This window comes from Schistocerca americana, chromosome 2, assembly GCF_021461395.2.
Source record: "Schistocerca americana isolate TAMUIC-IGC-003095 chromosome 2, iqSchAmer2.1, whole genome shotgun sequence".
Classification (NCBI taxonomy): domain Eukaryota; kingdom Metazoa; phylum Arthropoda; class Insecta; order Orthoptera; family Acrididae; genus Schistocerca; species Schistocerca americana.
This window is the reverse complement of record NC_060120.1, coordinates 317,110,885-317,137,631: the sequence shown is the minus strand read 5'-3', so window position 1 is coordinate 317,137,631 and position 26,747 is coordinate 317,110,885. Positions and strand designations below refer to the sequence as shown.

Sequence of the window (26,747 nt, the reverse complement as noted above, 5' to 3'; positions counted from 1 at the left end):
CTTGATGGACTCTACAGAACATGATGAATGAAAGAATTTTTTTTTTTTTTTTTTTGTGTTCAAAGATAAAGATGCCCAAACTTGGTAAAGATGTCCAAACTTGGTATATTCAGTTTTCTATGCCCTTATGCCTGACTGGCATAATATCTACTCCAAAAACTACTGATTCCACTTACCTGAGTATTAGTTTTCAATAATGAAATAAGAGCATTCCAATCTTCATACTCATAGTTCACTCTATAGTAGCCAACTTCATGTCTATTCAGCTTTAGCCAAGTAGCATTACCAATTTCCAGTTTCTCTGCAAAATGAATGTATTTTTAAAACATTTTACACAAAGTTGCACATAAACTCATTATTATTTCTACTATACTCAGGTGCATTAATTTAAAGTGTGTAATTATTCAATGTAAATCAAAATTAGTCACTTCTCTGCAACTAGTTTCTTTTGTTAAAGAGTTATAAGAACAGCATGTATTGGATCTGGATTACTTCAGCATTACAATTGTGTCATATATCGGTTAGAATGGGTTGGAATAATCAATAGTAATAACACTGACTCTTCACTGCCCTAATGTATGTCTTCTGGTTATGCATTTTCTGTTTGTTATACTCACAAATTAAATTTTTATTCACCACTAAGTAGTTCTAAAAATGTGACTGTTAACTAAGCAGGATATTATAACCACAAGGTTAGACTTAATACTTATATAATGATCAGCTCATACATTTGTGTATCTGAATTGAAGAAATAACTTGCAAATTACTTGGCCACCACAGAGAATCAATATAGCAGCTAGTCTAAACTGCCAGTGGTGAAGATTTCAAGTCATGAACAGCAGTAGATAAGTTGTTCCTCTCACTGGATATGAATGAATGACTGCAAAATCATTTAAAACTTCCTTATCCAATACAGAATGCAAATGGTGCTTTAATACGACAGTACAAGCTGATCTTTTAATGCAACTTGACAACTACAAAGCTATTGCTTTCACTTAACATGCCAATGATTTTACTTTTCTTGGAGATACTCCCCCATCCTCTTCAGGCAGAATTTGTATTAGTAAGGAGGATGATTAAAATAATATCCATATATCTCTTACTTTGTGTTTCTGTTGGCTGCAACCACAACCTCTTAGTCTCCGTAGGATTGTCTGAAGTGATGTAAGTGATGGGTATTGCCCACTTATATCTGGAAGATATAAAATTAAAATCATTCCATTAAAGTTCTAAATTACAATACATTTCATGCAGTCTAAAAGTTTATATGCACAGGAGTCCAGAAGCACAGACCTGGATAATCTACTTACAACAAACATGTGTATGTGTACAAAAAAAGCATAGAAAACTAGACTGGTTTGATGCAGCTCTCCATGCTACTCTGTCCTGTGCAAGCTTCTTCATCTCCCAGTACCTACTGCAACCTACATCCTTGTGGATCTGCTTGCTGTATTCATCTCTTGGTCTTCCTCCACAATTTTTACCTTCCACACTGACCTCCAATACTAAATTGGTGATCCCTTGATGCCTCAGAACATGTCCTACCAACCGATCCCTTCTTCTAGTCAAGATAATGTTGTCACACAGATGAAAAATTCACATTAAATGTTTTAAACACAATGAACATGGTTTTCAACAGCTTTACTATGGAGTAGTTATTCAGAGATGAAGACGCTTGCATAGGATAGACTAGTGTGAACTTAAGACACCAACAACAAAATTTGATAAATTACATGAGTGAGTACCAGCTTTCTTTTGTACTTGCGATAGCAATACCCTTAGGCATGGAAATGCTTGTTCGAGTAAATGCTAGAGCTAGAGGTAAAATATTCTATTATATAATGTGCTTATTTGGTCAATGCACCAATAAATAAAATCTGCCACAGCATCTGCAGCCATTATAGTTGTCCAGCCTTTCATGGTAACAACATCTGATGACAGTGTACGGAATTTGTATGAAACACAAACTGTACATGGAAAAACAGAAGCCAAATGTAAATGTTGTGACAAGCTGTACCATTACGTACTGTCATTGCAACTGTATTAGCATCTCAATGGGTATCATGTCTGTTCACAATATATACTGAAGCACCAAAGAAACTGCTATAAGCATGCCTATTCAAATACAGAGATATGTAAACAGGCAGAATATGGCACTGTTAGAATCCAAATTCCAGAAGACTTATCCTAATTATATGCAACATATGTGACAGGAACTTTGGGAGAGGTCTTCTGGACACTAAACCAACATGTAGTTGTTATGCAGCAGATTTTGAAGTCACATTCACTTGCATTAAATGTAGACTGGTATTGCATGCAACCATGTGGTTAATTTCACATTAACCACATCTAGTTCAGTAGTTTACATGACCATTAATTCTGGACAGCAACAGGAAACACTACTGTATCAGTGACATAACTGATGGGATAGCCAATGAAAAGTTTTCTGCTATTATAACAGGTAAAATACTTGAGATATTCTGCCGGCAGGAAACATTTCAAACCAGCACTATCCATATCTAGCACGGATGCACAGACCACGGCCCACAGGCAGCATGCAGCCCACCACTGATAGTAGCAGCCCACGTTTCACTGGCTTCTCTCTCTCTCTCTCTCTCTCTCTCTCTCTCTCTGTGTGTGTGTGTGTGTGTGTGTGTGTGTGTGTGTGTGTGTGTGTGTTGTTTCCTTTCATGCTTCTTGGAAACACCTGTGCACACCCTTGCAGAACTTAGTTCTTTTGAGCTGTGCTAGTCTCATGGCATGTTATTTTCCAACTTGTCCACCTGCACAACAATGCAGACATGGCAACAATAGCTGCACTTGGGCCTGCAGGGAATGACAGCATTTAGTCATCAGTGGTTTGTGTGTTTTTGTTTGATTCTCTCTCTCTCTGTCTATCTATCTATTATCTTTCTGAGGCCCTTATGCAGGGTTTGTGGCCCACTGCACTAGCAAGTCTGTGCACTCGATACATAGTCAACAGAGGCTCTGGAGTGCAAAGTATCAACTCAATAATACATGACATTATGGCTAAAGAAGTAATTCATTAATGTAATGGTGTTACCAAAAAGATAAATCTTTGAAGTTGGAGTGTTACCAAAAAGATAACTCTTTGAAGTGCACCTATGTTTCCACTACAGTATTGGAGGCACAGATGAGATAGGCTGCTTCAGCAATGTTTTTGCAGCATTTTAAATCACAGAGAAGGCATAGTATGTACAGTTTGACAAGGCCATGAAGGTCATATGGTAGAGGAAGACATGCAACATAACCTGGATGAGACTTTGTGATTACTCAAACCAATGCTTGATGCTATAATGTGAACCTGCTGTGCCCCATGTCATGGGGAAGGAAACATATGGAGGTAGGGGACTATTAATTGCTGGAAGTTCAAGTGAACCTTAAATAATCATACTACTTAGGGAATTAACAGAACAGGATGGGAAGTAACACAAAGTACAGGCACTGGGGGGCGTGCACATTGGTATAAACAATTCCTATTGCCTGAGATCCAAGGTCATACGTGGATCATTCTAGTGACTAGCAGAGAAGATTACCCTTGTTCACCGAGTTACAGTAAGGCTCACACTTTGCAGCCCTGTCTCCATAACTTATTGTGGTCCCCTGATTCTGAGTTGAATGGAAGACATGAACCAGAGATGTGGAAGGCTCTGTGACAAGCCAGGCTTCCTAGACATGCATCAGAATTGAGAAAGGTAGGGTCCCCCTAAATTGGTCAGGTTTGCACTACACATCAGAGGCTGTTATCCAGGTAGGTAACCATGCGTGTGGTGTACACAAAGGTATTTTAGATTAGATGACACTCTATCCAGTACAGATAATGAAAGCTGGTAAAGACCTGGAAGTATCAGTGGCCAAACAAATGCAATTGACTGCCAAAGCATTTGCAACAAAGTACCACAATTTGAAGTGCACTCCTAAGAAACAGTGGAGCTCACACAATATTAGACACAGCAGCTGGTTGGAAAAAGTTAAACGCACACCAAAATGATAGGTTAATGATAAATGGAGATGGTGTATTTGTCAGAGTAGATAAGAAACTCAAATCCACTGAGATAGAAATTGAGACTGTTGGTGTGAGACTGTTTGGACAAAACTCAATATCAAGTATGGGTACAACATTATAATTGGATCCTTCTATCAACCATTAGCCTCACTTTCTGATGTAACCAATAACTTCAGAGAAAACCTCAGTTCACTGGTATGTAAGTTCCCTAAGCATTCTGTAATCATCGGAGAAGACTTTAATTATGTGACAATCAACTCAGATAATTATAATTTTGTTAGTGGTGGACATGAAAAGACATCCTGCGAAACATCACTAAATGGTTCTCTGAAGACTATCTGGAACAGATAGTTCAGAAGTCCACTCAAAGGAGAAAGACAGGGTGAGTCCAAAAGAACTTTTTAACTTTGGAATGATATAGAAATTCATTGAAATAACTTGCAGAATTGGTAGATACGTCATTTTGTAGCAAACAACCTCAAGTTTCACATAAAAGGGTCAGGTGTTATTTTGGTTTGATGTGACTACCATTTGTGACTCAGCAAACATCCCACTGGTTATCAATTTCTTCCCACACTCATCGCAGCACTTGTGCAATGGCGGCATAGATTCAGTTTTTCACGTCAGCTAAGTTGTTGGGTAGGGGAGGAACATACACATGGTCTTTAATGAAACCCCAGAGAAAGAAATCCAGTGGTGTCAAGTCTGGGGAGCAAGGTGGCGATGCAATTAGCCCTTCACGGCCAATTCACTGACCTGGGAAGCGATTACTGAGGAAACCTTGAACTTCCATGAGGAAATGAGATGGCACACCATCTTTCTGGTAGTAAACCATCACATCTCAGTCATTTTGTGGACTGCGGGCAAAGCTCTCCCTGACCTGTTTGACATAATCGTCAACATGTAGGTGAACTGATGATTTATCATGTTGCAGTAAACAACCTGTCTCAACAAAGTTCTTGTGCCAGGAGTAAATTTCAGGCCTTGTTGGAAGGTCTTTAGCAATTTAAGTTGTTGCAGAATTCATTTCATGCAACCAAAACACACAGTGAATACACTCCAATCCACTGAAAGTAGTCATTTTAACTGTGCACTGTGCTGGTGCTCCTGGTGACAGATCAAACTTGAGGCTGTTTGCTAAAGAATAACACATCTACTTATTCTGTAAGTTATCTCAATAAATTTCGATATCTTCCAAAATTATAAAGTACTTTTAAACACAATATACCACTGATCCCTTGAACAAAAAGCCATTCCCAGTGGTTAGGATAAAACACTGTTCACACCCATCTACAAAAGGGGTAGCAGAAGTGATCCACAAAACAACTGCCCACAATCCTTGATATTTGTTTGTTGCAGAATCTTACAACATATTCAGAGCTCAAACGTAATGACATATCTCAAACGGAATCTCTTTCATGTCTACCAGCATGGATTCCAAGAACATAGATCGTATGATACCCAACTTGCACACCTCGATTTCCAAGAAGCATTTGACTCAGTACCACACCTATGCTTGTTGCTGAAAGTACAGCCATATGGAATATGAAGAAAAATTTGTAGATGGATTGAGGATTTCTTGCTAAAGGAGGATGCAGCATGTTGTCTTGGATGGAGCGGTATCCACAAATGCAGAAGTTGCTTGAAGTGCACCCCAGGGAAGTGTTTTGGAATCCTTGCTATTCATGTTGCATGTTAATGATCTTGCAGACAATATTAATTATAAACACAGACTTCTTGCAGATAATGCAGTTATCTACAATTTAGTGCTGTCAGAAAAAAGCTGCACAAACACTGTCAAATCACAATAAGCTCTCAAAGTGATGAAACACTTGGTAACTTCCTTTAAAAAGAAATATAAAATTTTGCACTTCACAAAATTAAAGAATGTAGTTACCTGGAGTACAATATCAATGAGTTAGAACTAGGAATTGGTCAGCTCACACAAATATCAGGAGTAAAATGCCAGGAGTAACAATCTGTAGGGATATGAAATGTAACAACCACATAAGCTCAGCCACAGGTAAAGCAGTTGGCAGACTTTGGTTAATTGGCATAATACTAGGGAAATCCAATCAGTGTAAATACTAGGGAAATCCAATCAGTATATACAGGAGACTGCTTAAAAATCACTCGTGGATCCATCTCAGAATACTGCTGAAGTGTGTGGGACCTGTACCAAATATGATTAACAGGTCATATTCAATGTATACAGAGAAGATTCATAATATTGTATACAGAGAAGAGCAGCACAAATGGTCACAGGTTTGTTTCACCCTTGGGAGGACGTCCAAGAGATGCTGAAGAATCTGATCTGGCTGATGCTTGAAGATAGGCACAACTATTCTGAGAAAGCCTGCTTACAAAGTTTCAAGAACTGGCTTTAAGTGATGAATCTAAGAAGGTACAATAACACCTTACTTATAATTCCCATAGGGCTTGCAAGGACAAGATTAGAGTAATTACAGAGTGTGCAGAGACATTTACACACAGTAATCATTATTCTCACATGCCATATGTGAATGTAATGAAAAGAAGCTCTAACAAATTGACAATGGGAAGTTACCATCTGCATACACTTCATGGTGGTTTGTACTCTACACATGTAGATACAGATGTAAAAAGAGGCACACACTACCATTCTCTTGGAAATACATTGGCATTTCACTGTGGTTTCTAAAGGCAGTGCTGAAGAAAATTAAAATATTTTCAGTAGAAGACCAATGTGCTATAAATGCTGTTGTGGAAAGTAAGAAAGAGAATCCATGGCACAGCAGATATTGTGCACCAATTGTATAAGGGGGCACATGGCACTTAGGCATCAAGAATTTTAATATACTACCTTCATTACCTGCTGCAGAATAAAACTTTTGAACTCTTGGAAGGATTCTTGCACAAGTCCAAATCAGTTGGCTCCACTAAGGACAGAAAAACTGTTGCAAATGTAGTGATGCATCAGATGAAATTCTTAGAGCAAATATTCAAGATACACCTGAAAGTAACTTTCTTTCCTCAGATGAAAACTAAGTACAATGGCTGTCTGTAAACTGCAAAGTGAAATAAATAATAGCGAGTGTTTACTTTGGATGTCAAGTGACCTCTCTGTTCATGTCCCTAGGAAGTACTTGCTATGACACACCTACGGCTGAATGTCTGCTGGCCGCAATATTCAAATGCTCGTGGCTCCACTAGTACCACACCAGATTGAGGAACTCAGCAGGGAGGCCAGCAGAAGGCGACTCCAGCCATCACACTGACACCACAATTGTCACACACAGTTAGAATCGACATACGCAGATCGACACTTACGTTCTGTTTTTGCAGCCAGTCTAAACGAAGTAATCCTCTACAAACGAAGTAATCCTCAACGAAGCAAGGATTTATGCTCTCACTGAAGAAGCAGAAATGAGTGAAATCTCCTGACTGGAACTGATGATCACCACCAGAGCCACTGTCACTATAGCTGCAGTTATACAGGACACCGTTCATGGCCGCTCTTCTGACCAAGATGTCTTGTTACTAGGGACCGGACACTACCAGCTAGGCAGGTCTGGACTAGGACAACATTTCAGGGATTGTAGTAAGGAAATTTAACTTGACATCACTCATACTCGTAAAAGAACTTAGCATTCAAGACGAATGGAGTAGTAGTGTTTCAGAACCTATCTTTTGTTTCCACTACGTAGTCTAGCAAGTGACTTCATTCTTGGCAGTAGCAAGAACAGCCTTTTATGCCATCTAAGAATTATACTCGTAGAAGAAGTGTTTGTTTATTTGGTGTTTAATCTGGAAGACTCTCCAAGTACATTTAAGTTGTTTGTTCAAATAATCAGAATGGTGTGAATAAACAGTTAGTCAATTCAGTCAAGCTTGCGTGTCTTGGGTTGGACAAAGGTACCATTATCTTTTGTTCCTCATAGTTATGTCATTTAGTCTAAGTATAAAATTGCTGTTGTACTAATAGTTTTTAGAATAAAAGAAATTCTGTACATAATAATTGTGGATTATATTGTCTGAAACAGAAGATATAAACTCTATAAATAATTCCTACATATTTTTCTCAATGCATACAATTGTACCATTTAAAATCATTAACAAAGTTTTTACATCAGCTTTTTGTTTTAAACCATTATAACTACACTATTCAAAGTACTGGCACATCTCTAATACGACATTTCCAGTTATGTCACTGTACCAACTCCAACTGTAAATAAGATGGATGTGACCTAATCCAATGAAATATAAAGCGGTAGCCATACTAGGTAAATATCTGTCATTACTTAGTACAACAGAATGAAAGTACGTTCATAGAATAGTTTGTCCTTGTATTATTTTTCTACAGATCCTTTCTGCTGTCTGTCACGCATATGAGGTCTGTTCAAAAAATTTGGTGAACATTCGTAATTTCACGCTAATGATGTTTGGAGTGAAATGCAGTTGGCATCCTTGCAGACACCTGTGTTTGATATGTAACTGCCAAAATTTTCATTGTTGTGTGTCTGTTAGTTATTATTCAGTGTTGTACTGAGTAGAACATTGTGTCACAGTTTGTGTAATTTGAGATTGCATAGTTAGAGAAACAATGCACCAGCATTAAATTTTATGTGAAACTCACAAAAACCTTTACAAAAACACACCAAATGATGCAAGAAGCCTACAGTGATGAGTGCTTAAGCTGTACCAGTGTTACAAATGGTTCACATGGTTTAAAAATGACTGGACAGAATTTAAAGATGACCTTCGATCCAGATGCCCTTCAACACCTACCGACAACGCTCATGTCAGGAACGTCAACTAAACTGTACGTGCCAATGGGAGACTGGCTGTTTGAGAGAGTGCAGAAGAATGTAACATTTCAGTTGGATTATGTCATGAAGTCCTGACAGCATCTTGGAATGCATTGTGTTCCCATCAAGTTCACCCTGATTCATCTCTGTTGATGCTTGACCATTGCACAAAAAATGAAATCACTGTGCTGCTTCATCCTACATACTCTCTAGATAAGGCCCCTGCATACATTTTTTAATTTCCAATCTTAAAAACCTCACTGAAAGGACAAAGTTTGCAGCAATAGACAAGATAAAGGAAAATTCGCAGACAGCACTTTGTGCCGCGATCCAGCAAGAGGTGTACCAAGACTGTTTCTGGAAGTGGGAATTGCACTGGGAGTGGTTTATCAATTGCAGAGGAGAGTATCTGGAAGGAGACCATGCACAATAAGTAAAAGATATGCGCAGAAAATTTTTGTGGACAAAGTTCTGGAAATTTTTGAATAGACCTCATATCAAAATGATTTGTACAAATCTGTATCACACTTACCCGTATGGAGTGTCACTAGCATTGTAGGTAGCCTTGGGGTTTGAGAGAAATCTCTTCTGGCTGAGAAAGCGTGAACCTGACTCTAAGCCACGAAGTACTTCAACTACAGGGTAGCCCATTTGACGTGTCCATGTATCCATCACTGAAGCTACTTCAATACCATCATCAGTCACTTGCTCTTGAAGTACTGTCCAAAGGTCTGATGTCACAGCATTGTCAAACTCATACTTCTTCAGAAAAGCTGAGATGCCTAGCCGGAAAGCCTCTGACCCAAGGAAGTCTTCAAGCATGCGAATTACTGCTGCCCCCTATATGGAAATAATACAAGAAAGTTAATGGAGATACTTTAAATTGGCAGAAAAGAGAAAAAAGAGCTCAAACAGTTAGTTATATTGTTAACAGAAATACAGCTAGCATTAACTGAATTTGCTATTTGACTTTATATGCCAGAGAAGTACACAGGAATCAAGGAAGATGTCACGGCTGCACTCAGCAGAAAATGATGAATGTATGGCAAGAATTGCATGAATGTTTAAAAGGAAGTACAATACATTATGATTACAGAAATACTGTCTCTTCTGGACAATAAAAGTCTTACATCAATGGACAAAGACACACAAATGGTGAAGACCATGAACAGTGTAAGTTTAGCATATCTGCACAAGTGGCAATAAGTATGCCACGTGACTACCTCGCACACAAACCAGTCACCTGGGGAACTACAAATAGGTTCATAGAAATGGCTCCAGAGGAGGTAGAAGGCATTTTATCAACATGTATCCACTCCAAACAAATCACCACCAGCTATGCCATGCCACTATCTTCTCAACACCACTGCCTCTGGAGTCTGTTTACGAATATGCTCTGCTGCAAAGGACTCTGCCAAATTTGTTATCTCTCCCTGCTCTACTGCCATGGGACTTTTGACTATGCCAGCAGTGCTTGACTACATGTGGTAGACTCTGAAGCATTTCCTCAAGATATTTGTGTTGTCACGGTCTATGTCACGCGGAAAACTCTGAACTTGCTTACATTATTGTCAAGTGCCACTGATCCCACTTAATGATACACACTCAACTTTTGGAATGTCGGATGTCTATTCCTTCTTCTGTGCTTTCTTTCTGGTGGACTTTTAATTTTCCCCAGATACAAGGATCCATCATTTTAAGTTGTATTAATGTTTGGTGGTACGTAAATACTGTAATCAGAAAAGTGTTTGTTTATTTGCTGCAAGTTACAGCAAAGTAAATGATTTTTAATTATTAATGCACGAATACTCTGAAACCGGAAACCAATGAGTAATTTTTGAGTTACACAGTACAGGAAAATATTTCATAATTAATAAGATATAACTCAATAGAAAAAATGGTGTGTGGAACATCACCTGCAGGCACAATGAAAATGATGTGTTGGTCTATCACAAAAAGCTGTGGCAACTAGGTTGTCAAAACATGAAAGGAGCTGGAAACTACGTACGATATATTCTACCTCTGTGAAAATATGCCAACAGACATTCTACATACTGTCAAGAAAAACAGAAAGAAGACATTACTGGAAATCCTTGAAATGCGTAAAATGCTGGTTCCGTTTTCACCCCCTCCCCCATTAAACTTCTGTTATGGATGTATGACAGAATCAGGTTACAACAGTAAAATCAACTTTGTTATTCATGTTTAATATGTGACAATTTTTGCAATTTTTAACACACTTTTACAACGTTGCTTTCTTGTCTATCTGTCTGTTCAGTACAAATTTGGAAATTGATTTTAAACTAATTTCCCAATGAGCCACAGACTTGAAATTTTTAACATTGCTTAGAACTAGATGACAATACAATATTAACTTGCTTTTTTGTTTGTCCGATCCGCCTAGATCTGATAGGAGTGGGGGTGAAAAAGGTTGGTAACACGAAACATCTCAGCTGCCCTGCAGGACCAGCATGTTGTGTAAGTGGTATCGGAATGCACTCCAGGCAGTATGTGTGAAACCTGATGATGGCTGCTAGACAACACTGGCTTTGCAACGATAGTCTCCCTGTGCTGCAGGGCGGCACCCTCTTTGGTGACCAGTTAGTGCTCTTTGCCCCATAATAAATCTAGCCGCACTGCGGCTCTGCCTTCAGTTGTGTATTCTCTGTGTTCTCATGTCATGTTGCTTTGGTCTCAGATTTTGCTACTACATGGGTTTTCATTCTTGAATTACTCGTTTGAACTTTGTTAATCTGCCATGCTGTTTCCATGTCTGTTTTCCTCTTGCTGTTGTGCTACTGTTCACATTTGACTAACCGCTGCTAGCAGCCCCTGGCCAGTTGGCCAGTCTGCTGGTTCTTTCAGTCATTCCCAATCTTGTCAGATTCTGGTCACAGTAGCTTGCAACAATAAAACAAGACTAAAAATCAGAAAAAATTATTTAAATAAAAGTTTAATATAACATGTTCTTAAATTGGACTAAAAAGTATAAAATAATTTCTCCTATCCCCACACAGATTCCTGACCGCACACAGATAGCTCTTAAAATTTGTGATTGTGATCATTTAATGGCTATGAAAATATTTGTAAGATTTATAACAAAAAACATGGGTCACACAGTAGATAATATTTAGGAGTGAACTATTCATGCTTCAATCACACTTTTCGTTGTGCTTTCACAGTTATTAAAAACTCACAATAGAAAATTTTCAGAACTTTCTGTATGGTGTTAGGAGAAATTATTTTATAATTGTTAGTTCAATCTAAAAATGAGTTATATTAAAATTTTATTTTTATTTAAATAATTATTAATGTAATGGTTTCCTCTGATACACTTTGTTTCAGTAATATCAGTGAAGTCGCACATCGTTTTCTGTGTGGTTCCGAAATTCTGTTGCTACCTATTTTGGTGTAAGAAGCCAAAAACCAGTTTGTGAATGAACAAATAAATGAATGAATGAATGAATAAATAATACTCACATAACACCAAAATTATTGTTATGTTCTGCTAAGCACTGACAGAGAACTCAGTTAATGTTAAGGAAATATTTGATAAAATGGGCGCACTTAGCAAATAATGGGATGGATGATGAATACATGACAAAGAATGTAGCACTTATCCATGATTTCAATACTGTCTGTCCGATTTTCAAGTAACCCCATCCCCCAATCTTTCTGCCTGCAGAAGGTGTTTCCATCAGTCATAGTTCATATGATGCAATATGCTGATTTATTATGTATGTAGTTGTTAATACTGTAGAATGGGCAACTTGATCTTCATGTAGGTATAGACTGTAAACTGTGAGACTGGGAAACACCACTAATGCACTGCAGATGGCAAAAACTGTATATAATGATGCGGTAAGTCCTGCTGTAAGGATCTGTAAGACTGCACTCAGTATTTCCAAATTTAAGTGCATACTCAATCAGCATAACTGAAATATCACTATATTCAGCAGCAGAATTAGCAGTCTGAATAAGCAAAAAGAAGCTTAACGGACCTGTATCTGCATCTCCCCCATGCCCGACTTAACTGCATTAGTGTTTGAGAGATATACTCCCCAGGTTATTAGGAGAGATTCCATTTTCTCTTTGTTTACATACGAGTTTCAAGAAAATGGAGCCCCTGCTCACTCTGCACATTTTGACTGTGAATATTTGTGTAAGGCATTTACTGAAAGGTGGATGGCAAAAGTAAGTCCTTTTCACAGAGTCATGTATAAACTGTTACGTACAAGACACCTACAGGGACTGAAGAGAATCTTCTGGCAAAATTTCTTGCTCCCTGTGATGTTGTTCAAACAGCACAAATGTTGGTCGAATGAGTTTGACGGAACTTGCTGTATCTGCACAGCAAATTGGCGCTGCAACTTGAACTACTATTGTGAATGTAGCACCTAGTGGAAGTTGTGTAGATAAACAAAATTATTACAGAAAGGTATCTACTTGGACCTTTATCCTCATTAGCAGATGAACAGCATAAGTGAAATTTTCTTACTCTCACTCAAAACTTCCAACTTAGTTGTTTCCAGATCACAGTCCCTATCTCAAATTGACAGTCAACAGTTCTCCGTAACATGTGTTATTCTCGGAATGAATTTTTACTCAGCAGCAGTGTGTGCACAGATTTGAAACTTCCTGGCAGACTAAAACTGTGTGTTTGACTGAGATGCAAGCCTGGGATTTTTGCTTTTCATGGGCAAGTGCTTTACCAACTGAGCTATCCAAACACAACTCATGACCCTCTCTCACAGTACAGCTGTGAGGGTGGGTTGAGAGTTGTTCTTGGACACATATCAAATCAAATATTCAGTATCACGAAACAGGCCTCTTACAAACATTGTGATGTAAGTGACTTGTCAATTCTAACACTATGTACATCTAAGGTTATAATATATATGTTGTTACTTCATCAGACAGGTATTATTTTACATGGTTATCATTAAAAAATAATAATCTATGTTAATAATACACGTTGTGTTGCTTCTTTAGACAGATACTATTTTACATGGTTATCACTCAAGAAATCTTCTACATCATAGCAGCATTTATCTTTTCAGATATTTTTCCATGTCTCCTTCAGTAATTTTTCGATTTCGCCTCCCAGATTTTATTTATAAAGTTCATGCCTCTATAGCTCAGTTGATACAACATTTGCATGTGAAATGCAAAGGTCCCAGGTTAAAGTCCCAGTACGGCACACAATTTTAATCTGTCACAAAGTTCCGTATGTCTTTTTGTCTGTTCCTCCAGCCACAGTCACGTGCTGCACTTAGAGAATAACTGCAATTCTTCAAGATGTGGGCACACCTTCCCTGTCTCATTTGAATGTGTTTGAGTCTCGAGCATTCACAGTGTGAAAGATAGGTTCTGAATGAAGTTGGCATTGTCGGCTGTACATTCAGTCCAGTATTTTTTCCACTTCTCCATGACATCAGAAACATTTGTGGGGTAAAGACTAATCCATAGTGATTTGCAAAGCTTGTGAATTCTGTAAAGAGCTATTTTAGATGAGTTTTTATGGGTCTATGCCTTCCTGAGAATTTGCATTTTGGTAGCTTTTTGTCTGATAGCCAGAGGACAGTACTGGATAATACTGCCAACCAATGAATAGGACGTGATCTGACAGTGCCGAAATAGTCCTTATGGTCTGACTCAGACATATAGCTATCTTATTTCAATGTTCTGGCATATTAATGTCATGTCATCTTACTGGATTTTATTGGACTTAGTAGGACATGGTGTGCACTTAAAAATTAAATAAAATGGAAGGCAGGACTAATTCTCAAGACAGACCACTGTTCAAAATTCCTACCCCCCTCCCCCTTTTACAGTAAGAAATACTGTAAAGAGTCAATCAGAGAACATGCTGATGAGTAACATTGCTGGACTATGGAATGGAATTACATTCACAAAGTTGAGCATAACTTTTTCTGTGACCAGAACAGCAAATTGCCTACACCTTGAAAGAAGTTCTTGAAGGAAGGAAGAGTGTAGTATAACATCCTGTTGACGAGTCATTAGAGACAGAGTACAAGGTAAACTTGGGGAAGGATGGGGAAAGAAACTGACCATGCCCTTTTCAAAGGAAACATACCAGCATTAACTGTAAGCAATTTAGGGAAATCACAGAAAACCTAAATCTAGATTGCTGAACAGGAAATTGAACTGTTGTCCTCCTGACTGTGAGTCCAGTGCAAGAAGTTAAACATTAGGCCTCCGCTGCATACTGTGTCAGATTCACAAAAGTTGCAGCTGATATGAGGCCTTTCTGAAATCAGATCCCACCAATAACATTAAGTTGTAGCACCTGATTGTAGCATTTCAGTACCACTGTGATTGATTGGGATTATTTTATCAATGGCTTGTTTGATACAATTGAGAATTAGCTTCTCCTGTAATTTATATATCATGCAAAGCAGAGAGACACGTGAACTGTCATGTTGTAAAAACAAATCTACTTGTGTCTCTATGATGAGACAGTATCTCAAGGTTTGAATTTCACCCTTATCCACATGTTCTGCCATTAGACCACATGTAGTATTTGTCCTCAATGTGCTTCCACACAGAAGATGGTGTTTTAAAATTTCCATAACAAATGACTACTCCTTCTCTCTGCAATAGGTATTTCTGCTTTCGTCACTCACTCACTACCCCAAGCATTTGACCAATTTGAAATCGGGAAATATAATTAATTCTCTCAAAAGCCACAGTTCTTGTGGGGCTGATAACATTTCAAGCAAAATGTTAAAAGCATATCGTTCTAATACAGCTACTGGACTCTGCCCGATATTTAATGTATCACTTTCACATTCCACACACACTAAGGTATGAACTCTTAGACCTCTCTCTGAGAAAGATAACAGGACTATTTCATTCCACTATTAACTTTCTTCCCAAAAGTTATGGAAAAGGTGATGTATTTAAGAATAGCTGGGCATATCTGCAACTATAAGATTCTGTGCCAGTCACAATTGGGGTTTCAGATGGGCCTCTCTACTGAACATGCCATCTACCACTCCAATAACCATGTTTTAAAATATCTCAATAACAAGATTTCACCTACCACATTTTTTTGGGATCTGTTCGAAAGACATTTGACTGTGCAAATCACTGCAAAATTTTGGAGAAGTTTGTGGCTTTTGGGTTATAATAAGTACATGGTCACTTCATATTTAACAGACAGAAGTCAGGAGCCATGTTGGTCATTTGGGTCTGGGTGGATATTCTGAATGGGGCCATTCCTGTTATTGCTATGTATAAATGACCTTCCATCTTATACTCACAAAGAATAAATAGTGGTCTTTGCTGATGATGCAAGCTTACTAATCAAGCCCAACAAAACTGCAACAAGAGAATGAACAATAAATGAAATATTCAAAAATGTCATTGACTGGTTCTCTCAGTAAATGGTCAGTCACTTAACTCAGGAAAAAAAAGTTTGTACAACTCATTACATGGCAAGATATATCAGCAATAGCAATACACCATATGGGAAAGGAAATATGTAAAACTGATTGTTCATAATTCCTTGCTGTGTCTACTGCTCAGAATCTGAATGGGAAATCATGTACTATAGATATTCTCAAATGCTTACTTTCAGCTCTACATGTAATTGCTGATTTTGGTGATGAAAGCACCTGAAAATTGGGTTCCTTTGCATACTTCGATTCTTGGATGTAATATGGAATAATTTTTTGGGTCATTTCCACACCATACATAGGCACCAAATATTCATGGCACAGAAACATGTGTATCACCTGATGTCCAACCTCAAACACCATGCAGGCAGCTGTTTAACAAGTTAGGCAAACAAATAGGTGCCATACAATATAGTCACTCACACATTAAGTTTGTTGTGAAGAATCACCCATCAGTTGAAAATAAGAGTGTCATTCATAAATATAACACTAGGAAGAAAAATAGCCTCCTGTGTCCACAACTTAACCTTACTCTTGCACAGAAAGGAGTAAAGTATGCAGCCATAGAAATATCAGACCACCACCATTATGGATTAAAGGTGCTGGCAGGTAATGAAAGTTTTAAAAACTAATGGATATTATTTCTATTTGACAACTCCTTTTGGTCCATACATGAAATTCTGAATAGACAGTACCTATTTGTAGTTGGGTCACAGTTATTAAATTTGGTTGTAAATTATGGTTAAAAAATATTTACATAAATGGTCATCATTAAACCATGTTCTCCCAGAGAAAAAGTTTTATTTGTGAACCTAGTGACACATTCCCACCATGGCGAGCTGTTGCAAATATGATCCATGAAACACGCACAAAAATTAATATAACTAAACAAACACTGTTTTTAGCCTTGTTTCACAATTTATTATTAATGTTATTGCAGAACCTAGGTTTTGGGTTATAAGCACTTAAAAATGAGCTTATAACCCGAAACCTAGGTTGTGCAATAACATTAAGAATAAATTGTGAAACAAGGCTAAAAACAGTGTTTGTTTAGTTAATTTACAATGTTTCACGAAGAACCACAGTTGATTCAATTAAAATTAATATAAATAAATACATGAACATATGACTATAAAAATGGTTGCTAGGTTTAAATCCTATGAAATTTTAAAGAAGTCAGTCACTATGAAACTAAATTTGTTACTCTGAGATGCACTGAACAAAATTACATAATATTTTTGTTTCTTAAAACACAAATGTATTAACTTCCACAATATTAAATTAATTACCTACAGCATTAAACTGTATGTTTCATTATTTATGAAGAAAAACCATAATCAGTTAAGCACTCTGACAACAACATTATTGCTTACCTTGTTGTATGAAATAACATCAAATATTTCAGTAATCTGATCAGGGGTAGAGACCTCCTTCACAATTGGACGTGAACTCAGAGTTGCATCCAGTACAAACACAGGGTGCAGGTCATCCACAAGGAACTGGTCCAGCTACAAATGTAAGCATAGAGCAAAAAACAGCAAAATTAGCATGATAAAATGGTGTGCTTTTTTCATGCAAAGTACCGTCATAAAGAGGAGAAGAAATACCATGGCGTTTTGTGAGACGGTGTGAGCTCCTTATCTAAAGACATTATGACCAAAGGAATTGCTAGTCTTCTCTTAACCAAATCATTAAGACAACGCTGATGTTTCAATAAGTTCTGAATTTTTTTCCATTCCAAAATATGGGAGGCTCGTAATTGTTGCTCACTTCATTCAGATTTAGTCAGCCTTCTGATCCACCATACAAAGAAAATGCTGACAGATGATTAATTATGACTGAATACCACTGTTTCCACTGATGAATTTGCATTCAAATGAAAAGAGTTGTTATGGTTAGTACTAGGAATATGACTTGGAGAGTGAACTCTGGCTTTTATATGACAATTATTCAAACTAACTGAAGTCCAGACAGTGAACCAATTCTAGGCCAGATGCAGCAGATGAATAAGATTACACAGCTAGTAGCGTAATGGTAAGCGTCATGCACTGTTGATAACACGTCGCGTGTTCTATTACATTCACTGCCACATTTTCGCCCACTGCTTGAACACTGCTCAGCAGTGTGGGATCCGTACCAGATAGGGTTGATAGAAGAGATAGAGAAGATCCAATGGAGAGCAGCGCGCTTCGTTACAGGATCATTTAGTAATTGTGAAAGCATTACGGAGATGATAGATAAACTCCAGTGGAAGACTCTGCAGGAGAGACGCTCAGTAGCTCGGTACGGGCTTTTGTTCAAGTTTCGAGAACATACCTTCACCGAAGGTGAACACACACCGTTGGGTGGCTTGCGGAGTATAAATGTAGATGAAGAGTCAAGCAGTACATTGCTCCCTCCTATGTATATCTCGCGAAGAGACCATGAGGATAAAATCAGAGAGATTAGAGCCCACACAGAAGCATACCGACAATCCTTCTTTCCACGAACAATACAAGACTGGAATAGAAGGAAGAATCGATAGAGGTACTCAAGGTACCCTCTGCCACACACCGTCGGGTGGCTTGTGGAGTATGGATGTAGATGTAGATGTAGAATGACAGTCACTGAAGTGATGTTTGGAAAATGGAATCAATAACCTGACTGGACAAGTTGATAATTGTGTTATCTATCACCCCAGGAAACCCTAAAAAAACCACAATGAAGATGCTGATTAACCATAGACAAATTCAGTCGGTGCTTTGAATCTAATGCCCATAAGATAACAAGGTTGATAAATTTTTTATGTAATTGAAAAGTTAAAAATGTGAGCATGAAGTTAAGTGAGGAAAGAAGCTCTTTCAATTTAAGTGAAATATTTCATGATGACTGATGAGCATCTCAAGAACAGTTATTAATAAGCTTTCTTCATATTTGCACATCAACATGATGTACAATTTTCATGCAGCTAAGGTGCATAGTGAGAGAAGCGTGAAACAATATGTAGTTGAGGTATTGTTCTAACCCAAGAACAATGTAATTTATTACTGGAACAGTACACACCCATGGAAGACAAGGTACGATACAAATAGCAATAAAAAGGTCCCATAAAATCTACATGAATGTTTTCCCAAGGCTGCTGTGGATTCGGCCACGATGACAAAGAAGCACGGGGAGCCACCTGATGGGTGGCACACTGTGGGTAGACTGCGACAACTCGCGCTATTTCCCCAGCAGTGCCTGGCCAAAAAACACGTCTGTGTGTTAATGCTTTTGTACGTGATACACCCCAGTGGTCCACGCGTAATAAAGGCATAACCCCATGCCATAGGGCGAATGGAACTATGACCCAAGGAGTGGCATCCTCTGTAGCTAACAGCAGCACTCCATCCCAAACAGAAAGATGATTTTGTAATGCAAAATAATTTCTCAAAGAATCAGAGTGTTGAAAAACTTTGTTTAAAACAGTATCTACAGTTAATGCAGCTGGAATTTTAGAGCTAGTAATATGAAAACCATCAACAATATTTTGAGCTTCCACATCTAAATCACACACTGCCCAGCACTTGGAACACACAGTCCATCTGTGTTGAATGAAGCAGTATGGGCATGAAGGCAGTGGAGCATGGGGCTTTTGTTGTTGTGAAGCAGACCATTGTTGCAAATGAAGATAATCTATACTACAATAGCATCTACATTCCCATGCAAACTGAATGAAGGCTGGAGGTGGAGAGAGGAACTGATTTCTGAAACTTTGGAACAGGCTTCTGTCTGACTACCTGCAGCCCGTGAAACTTCAAATGACTGAGCTATGTTCAATACCTCCATAAGCAAAGGATTTTCACACCGCAGAGCTTGCTCTCCAACTTCCCTAACTGGAAATGTATGACTGCATCACAAACCATTTGACTGGCATAGAATTCCTTATGAACATATGTCACAAAATTACAATGACAGCTAAGTCCATGTAGTTCATCTGCCAATGTACTGGATGACTGTTTTGGCCGCTTTTGACAGCAGTAAAATCCCAGACACCCACACAAGCAGCAATAGTCTGAGTACGTTTACAATGATAGGTAGAAAATAATTCACACATCTGATTGAAAGGAAGAGTTGAAGGTTTTTGTAAGAGGGCAAGCTGACAAGACAACTGATAGCTGCGAGGTGAAATACGCAACAAAAAAAGGACTTTGCACAAGTTAAATGCCTGGAAATTTTGCGACAGCCATTTTTTGTATCTCAGTCTTCTGCAGCATTGTTGTATACATGGAACTGCGGCAGATATGTTGTTTGTGGGGCCACAGTTAGTGCCAAATTAGTCATTAAGGAAATAGCAACTGTCAGTGCCTGCTGTTGCTTGATAAGAGATTTAAGCACTTCCTTCATGGAAATTAAACTCAAAAGACTAATGACTGAAGTCGAACATGTGGAGTCAAATACCGTGTTTGTCACCAAAAAGTGTTCTAACCCAAGAACACTGCAATTTATTGCTCGAGCAGTACACACACATGAAAGACAAGCTACAATACAACTAGCAATATGCAAGTGTCTGGCGGAGCCTTGCACTCTGATCGATATATTCATTAGTTCCAATAGGGTCTAGCCAGCAGACTATGCATGCAACTGCTATTGTATTAGCAAGCCAGGTGGGCTCTGGTGGCTGAATCAAGCACAAACATCACGCATGACCCGTGAAGCAGCGCACACAAAAAATTGGTAGTTACAGCAGGTAATGCAGAAATCTTACTGATTAATGAAAAATTTGAGAAAAAAAGAAAAATATTGCTGCCAACATCACAAAACTACTGACACTCAGATTACATTACTGCAGTAGTCATTCCACTGATTCATAGTAAGGAAATGTTTCAGGATGTGGAATATTCCATAAAAACAAAAATATATAGTACATACTTACAATATAACTTAAACGCTACTACTCATTCCTTATTCATCAGTATGCAACCATGAAGAACAAAATGTACATGTTTCAATCACATTGATATAATAGCAAAATTTAAGCCTGCTTTGTTGAGACACATATAAGCAGTAGTATTACCAGTATATAAGTAAGCAACAGATTGTTGGAAAGAATATTTATACACCCAAAAACCATCAAAGACCTTCTTCACCCTAATGAGAACACAAGAAGATTTTTACATACATGTTCAAGAGTGGACAAAAAAATGGAAACACTACGAACACATTACCATGCCCAATGCGGTGTAGGAAAACTTTTGGCATTCAAAACAGCTTCCAATCATCTCAGAATGTATAAATACAGGTCCCGCATGGTTTTCAAGGGAATCTTATACCATTCTTCCTGTTAAATAAAGGCAGGGTCAGGTAATTATTATGTAGGTGGATAGTGATCATGCACCATTCTCTCCTAAGTAGACCACGAAGGCTCATTAATACTGAGATCTGGTGACTGCAGTGGATCAGGGGGAGATGTGACAGTTCATCCATACTCACAAAACCAGGCCAGGATGATACAAGCTGTGTGAACAGGGACCCTACCGTCTCTGAACACAGCATTACCATTGGGAAACAAACACTGTACGATAGGATAGATGTGATCAGCCAAAATGGTCACATAACCATTGGCAGTAATGTGACCTTACAAAGGTACTATGGGGATCACATAATACCGTGATATGGCCGCTCAAATCATAACTGAATCCCCACCACATTTCACTCTTGGGACGTAAACTCTGCCAGCAGTTGGAAACAGTGTGAAACAAGACTCATCTGAACAAATGACATCCTTCCATTGGTCCACAGCCCAGGTTTTATACCTTCAACACCTTTTCATGTTATGATCATCATTGATGTGTGGTTTTCGAATTCCAGGCTGGCTTGCAATCCCCAGCTTCTGGAGCTCCCTTCATGATGGTTTGGTACTGACAGGGTTCACAAGCACAACATTCAGTTCCGCAGAGACTTTTGCAGCTGTCATCCTCTTATTTTTTTGACACAGTCCTCTTCAGTGACAATCCATCACAATCATTCAATATCTTTTCTGTATTGTCTCCTAGTGGATGTTGTTTTTCGCTTTCCTGTATGGTGTATAAATCTTCAATATGGTGCCTCTTGAATTGAAACACCAAACACTTTAGCTACCTTGGTTACAGAAGCACCCACCATACGAGCACCAACAATTTGTCCATGTTCAAATTCACTTGTCTACAACATACAATCTATTAAGGACACTGGTCAGATGCAATTCATGGTCAAATACAACAATGCAACCTGCAGGCTTGGCTAGCATCTGCCTTTATGTTCAGGCACACATTTCTCATGGTGTTTCCATATTTATGTCCGTCCCTGTACCTCCTGTGCAAGTACTGAGGAGCCAATATTTCTCAAAAAAAGTAAACTCACCTGGTTTTTTTTTTTCCAGGATTGACACAAATTGCTTTACTTTCCTATCTGTGAATGATACTGGAGGATATTTGACACTTTTGATTCAATAGTTGGCAGCTCTGCTACTAATCATTAGTACACTGCACATAAACCTTGATATAGCACAGTATGTTGAAGTACATGGATAACCTGCGTAAGCAGAAACGTGTCAGGAAGAAGAAGCTGTAGGAGAACACTTACCATACCCCACTCAGAATGTGCTGCATTGACACCCTTGTACTCTATGTAGGTAGCAAAACCTTCATTCAGCCACAAGTCATCCCACCATTTCAATGTCACTGAAATAAATATCTTGATTACAACTTACTCTAATCTGCACGAGGAGGAAAAAAGAGAACTACAGTAATAGATATATTCCACAACATAATATAACTTATGACCGAGAAATTAAATCTGCCAATAGCAAGTGCCTATGAGTATGTGCAAAATGTAATCTTGCGAATTTTTTGTTAACTATAATTTTCTTGTGTAAAAATGAGTATGACAAAGAAAAGAGGCAGAATACATCTTTACAGCTGATCCAAAGTAATTAAGTTTTAATTTTTTACATACTTCAAGTTCCACATGGAAAAAAATTCCATTTTTAAACTTTAGAAAAATTTAATACACTTTTCTGTACCTACAATTTAATAGCTCTTTTAGCCTCTGAAGTATGACGAATGTTCAAATAACTTCATCGCTGCCTTAGATTTTCAAAATTTGTTTTATTTATTGCTGCAACTACACTCCTGGAAATGGAAAGCAAATTAGGGACACTGTTGCTCCTGGGGTATCGGCGAGGACCATTCGCAACCGTCTCCATGAAGCTGGGCTACGGTCCCGCACACCGTTAGGCCATCTTCCGCTCACGCCCCAACATCGTGCAGCCCGCCTCCAGTGGTGTCGCGACAGGTGTGAATGGAGGGACGAATGGAGACGTGTCGTCTTCAGCGATGAGAGTCGCTTCTGCCTTGGTGCCAATGATGGTCGTATGCGTGTTTGGCGCCGTGCAGGTGAGCGCTACAATCAGGACTGCATACGACCGAGGCACACAGGGCCAACACCCGGCATCATGGTGTGGGGAGCGATCTCCTACACTGGCCGTACGCCACTGGTGATCGTCGAGGGGACACTGAATAGTGCACGGTACATCCAAACCATCATCGAACCCATCGTTCTACCATTCCTAGACCGGCAAGGGAACTTGCTGTTCCAACAGGACAATGCACGTCCGCATGTATCCCGTGCCACCCAACGTGCTCTAGAAGGTGTAAGTCAACTACCCTGGCCACCAAGATCTCCGGATCTGTCCCCCATTGAGCATGTTTGGGACTGGATGAAGCGTCGTCTCACGCGGTCTGCACGTCCAGCACGAACGCTGGTCCAACTGAGGCGCCAGGTGGAAATGGCATGGCAAGCCGTTCCACAGGACTACATCCAGCATCTCTACGTTCGTCTCCATGGGAGAATAGCAGCCTGCATTGCTGCGAAAGGTGGATATACACTGTACTAGTGCCGACATTGTGCATGCTCTGTTGCCTGTGTCTATGTGCCTGTGGTTCTGTCAGTGTGATCATGTGATGTATCTGACCCCAGGAATGTGTCAATAAAGTTTCCCCTTCCTGGGACAATGAATTCACGGTGTTCTTATTTCAATTTCCAGGAGTGTATTTTAGTTTCATTTACTTGAATTCCATATCTAAACTTACTATTTTTCTTGAACTTATTTATGTTTCAAGCTAAAAGAAGAATTAACAAGGAACTTTCAGGTCGAACTTCCATTTTTATTATTGTTACCATTTCTTCTTCAACAGATTTTCCTGCTTTAAACAGCTGTCGTTCTTATGATCTTACATTATCTGTATTGTTAATTTAAGATAGTTTTGTTTATTTTCCTTGTAATAAAGAGCAATATTGGAAAATAAGTGAAGGCAAATGTGCATAGCCATGTGACCCATGATAATAAACTAAGCACATCAGTTGCAGAGGCATATCTTGTATAACAAATAATGTTCATATTTATTTCTGTATTGAGTTACATTAAAGACAGCTCTCATTCCAAAAGACATTTTTTTTTCTTTCTAAAGTAAAAAAAAAAAAGTTAAATAATGATATATAAAGATTAGAAAGGCAGCAGAAGGAATGAAATCTCATATAGACATTTCTGTTGTGAATTGTGAATGATTAATTGTTTTCTTCACTGACTTCACTGTTTTCCTCTCTCCAATTCTTCTTTCCCCTTGCTCCATCAAAGAAACTTCCACTTCCATATTTTTAACTATTTTGCATTACTGCTAGCCTGATTCCAATTTTTTCTGCAATTATAATCTTTGGCATCTATGGAACCAATATTTTCTATTCTCTTACCATCAAAAATTCAAATCCAATTGGAAACTGAGTAAGGAATGATGTCATTATACTGGCAGACCAAATTATAAAACACTGAAGTGAGTGAGGGAAATCAAATGAAATAAAGGAGAAAGGTTAAAAATATTAATTTTTTAAAGCAAATGAGAGCGCAGTAACCTGCGTAAAAAATACTATCACTTGAGTGTCACACAGAAGTTATGAAACATTTTTATATGCTGCATTGAGTTTCTGAGACAAAAGAGTTAATCAATGCCCGAAGCAATATGTTAACACACACTAACACAGAAGCTGTATGTTACAACACACTGACAGGGCATTCAAGCTCTGTTCCATTAATGTTTCACCTCTATCAGTGGTGAAATGTCACTGAAGATCTGTACTCCCATTATCCAAAAACCAGTATTTTTAACTTTTGAGCAATACAGCATTAATGATTAGCTCTGCTGGTCCACCGTTTACCATAGAAATTATCTTTTTTTTCTGCTTACTGCCTTCCGTTATTTTAGTACTGATGAAATGTAGAGTAGTTCAGGATGCACTTGTTTACTGATTATGACACAAAATCAGTAGGGACATAGCTTCGTCCTAGTTACTGCTACATGATTTTTGTATTTTTACAAAAAATGACACTTCACTGAAACCTCATGAGATTAGTATGTGCGATCATGAACTGTAGTACTTTGACATATGACCTACTTGATGTAATAGAACAACACCAGACATAAGTAGGCAAAGAACTAAACACAATTGCTGCAATAATGTGTTTAATGAAATTCTTAACCCTTTAACTGCTCTGGATGTGTTAATGCTTGCGCCTTTGTACCTGTCCCTGTGTCTCTGAACGTGATTACGTGTACCACCAGTCCTTCTACCTGGTTCCCTGAACGTAGACTATGTTCAGAGAAGGTACACGTAATCACGTTCAGAGACACAGGGACAGGTACAAAGGCGCGAGCATTAACACATCCAGAGCAGTTAAAGGGTTAACAATGATGCAAGTAAATTCACAGTTCTTCGCGAGATTTATAATTTTAATACTGTGAAGCATTAATTAATTTCCCTGTTCTACTTTAAAATGTGAAAGCTTTTGGACTATTTTCCACTTACTTAAGGAAACATGTCCAAACTGTATTCTGAAGCCACAAAGTGTTCTCAAAAATGTATGTGAGCACAGCCTCATTAACTCAAAGTAGCTGACATTTTTCAAAATCATAGTTTTATTTTTGTCAAGAGTAAATGAAATAATGCTTTACTTTTGTGGTGAAGTAATCACGGAAAGAATAGGCAATTACATCAAGCAGCGAAGTTTTGATATAAACCAAATAGATTCTACATCTTTAGTTTGCTACAGTATAATGTCTAATATGACTTACTGAGGTTTCCAAACCACATATGTGCCAGCTCATGGGCAATGACTGTTGCAACTCTCTGCTTGTTAGAAACAGAGCTGATAGTCTGATCATACAACAGATTAGTCTCCCGGAATGTGATGACACCCCAATGCTCTGTTGCTCCGGACACATAATCAGGAATGGCAACCATATCTGCAGAATAAAAAATAAAAAAAAGAGAGTGCTGAATGTTGTGAATATATAATTAATCTATGGTAATGTTTCATAACAGTAAATATTTTGAGGAAGAATTCTCATTTTCCCCATCAGGGACTGTAATAAATAATGGATAAACACGGGTCAAAGAAAATTACTACTATTCTCAGAAATAATTTAAATAAGTTATGACCAAAAGCTAAATCTCAACACT

The 26,747-nt window shown here is 38.3% G+C and overlaps 1 protein-coding gene across 1 annotated transcript in view; it reads right to left on the bottom strand.

Moving 5' to 3' along the window:
* The window catches only part of LOC124593987 (glutamyl aminopeptidase-like), a 476,419-nt gene that overhangs the window by 40,805 nt on the left and 408,867 nt on the right, over positions 1-26,747 (bottom strand). Inside the window, exons 6-11 of the mRNA XM_047132339.1 lie at positions 26,360-26,530; positions 22,818-22,915; positions 17,609-17,743; positions 9,347-9,654; positions 1,104-1,192; positions 177-301 (exon numbers count right to left, since the gene is read on the bottom strand). Of these exons, the coding sequence (XP_046988295.1) occupies positions 177-301; positions 1,104-1,192; positions 9,347-9,654; positions 17,609-17,743; positions 22,818-22,915; positions 26,360-26,530 (926 nt within the window). The remainder of the gene's footprint in view (positions 1-176; positions 302-1,103; positions 1,193-9,346; positions 9,655-17,608; positions 17,744-22,817; positions 22,916-26,359; positions 26,531-26,747) is intronic.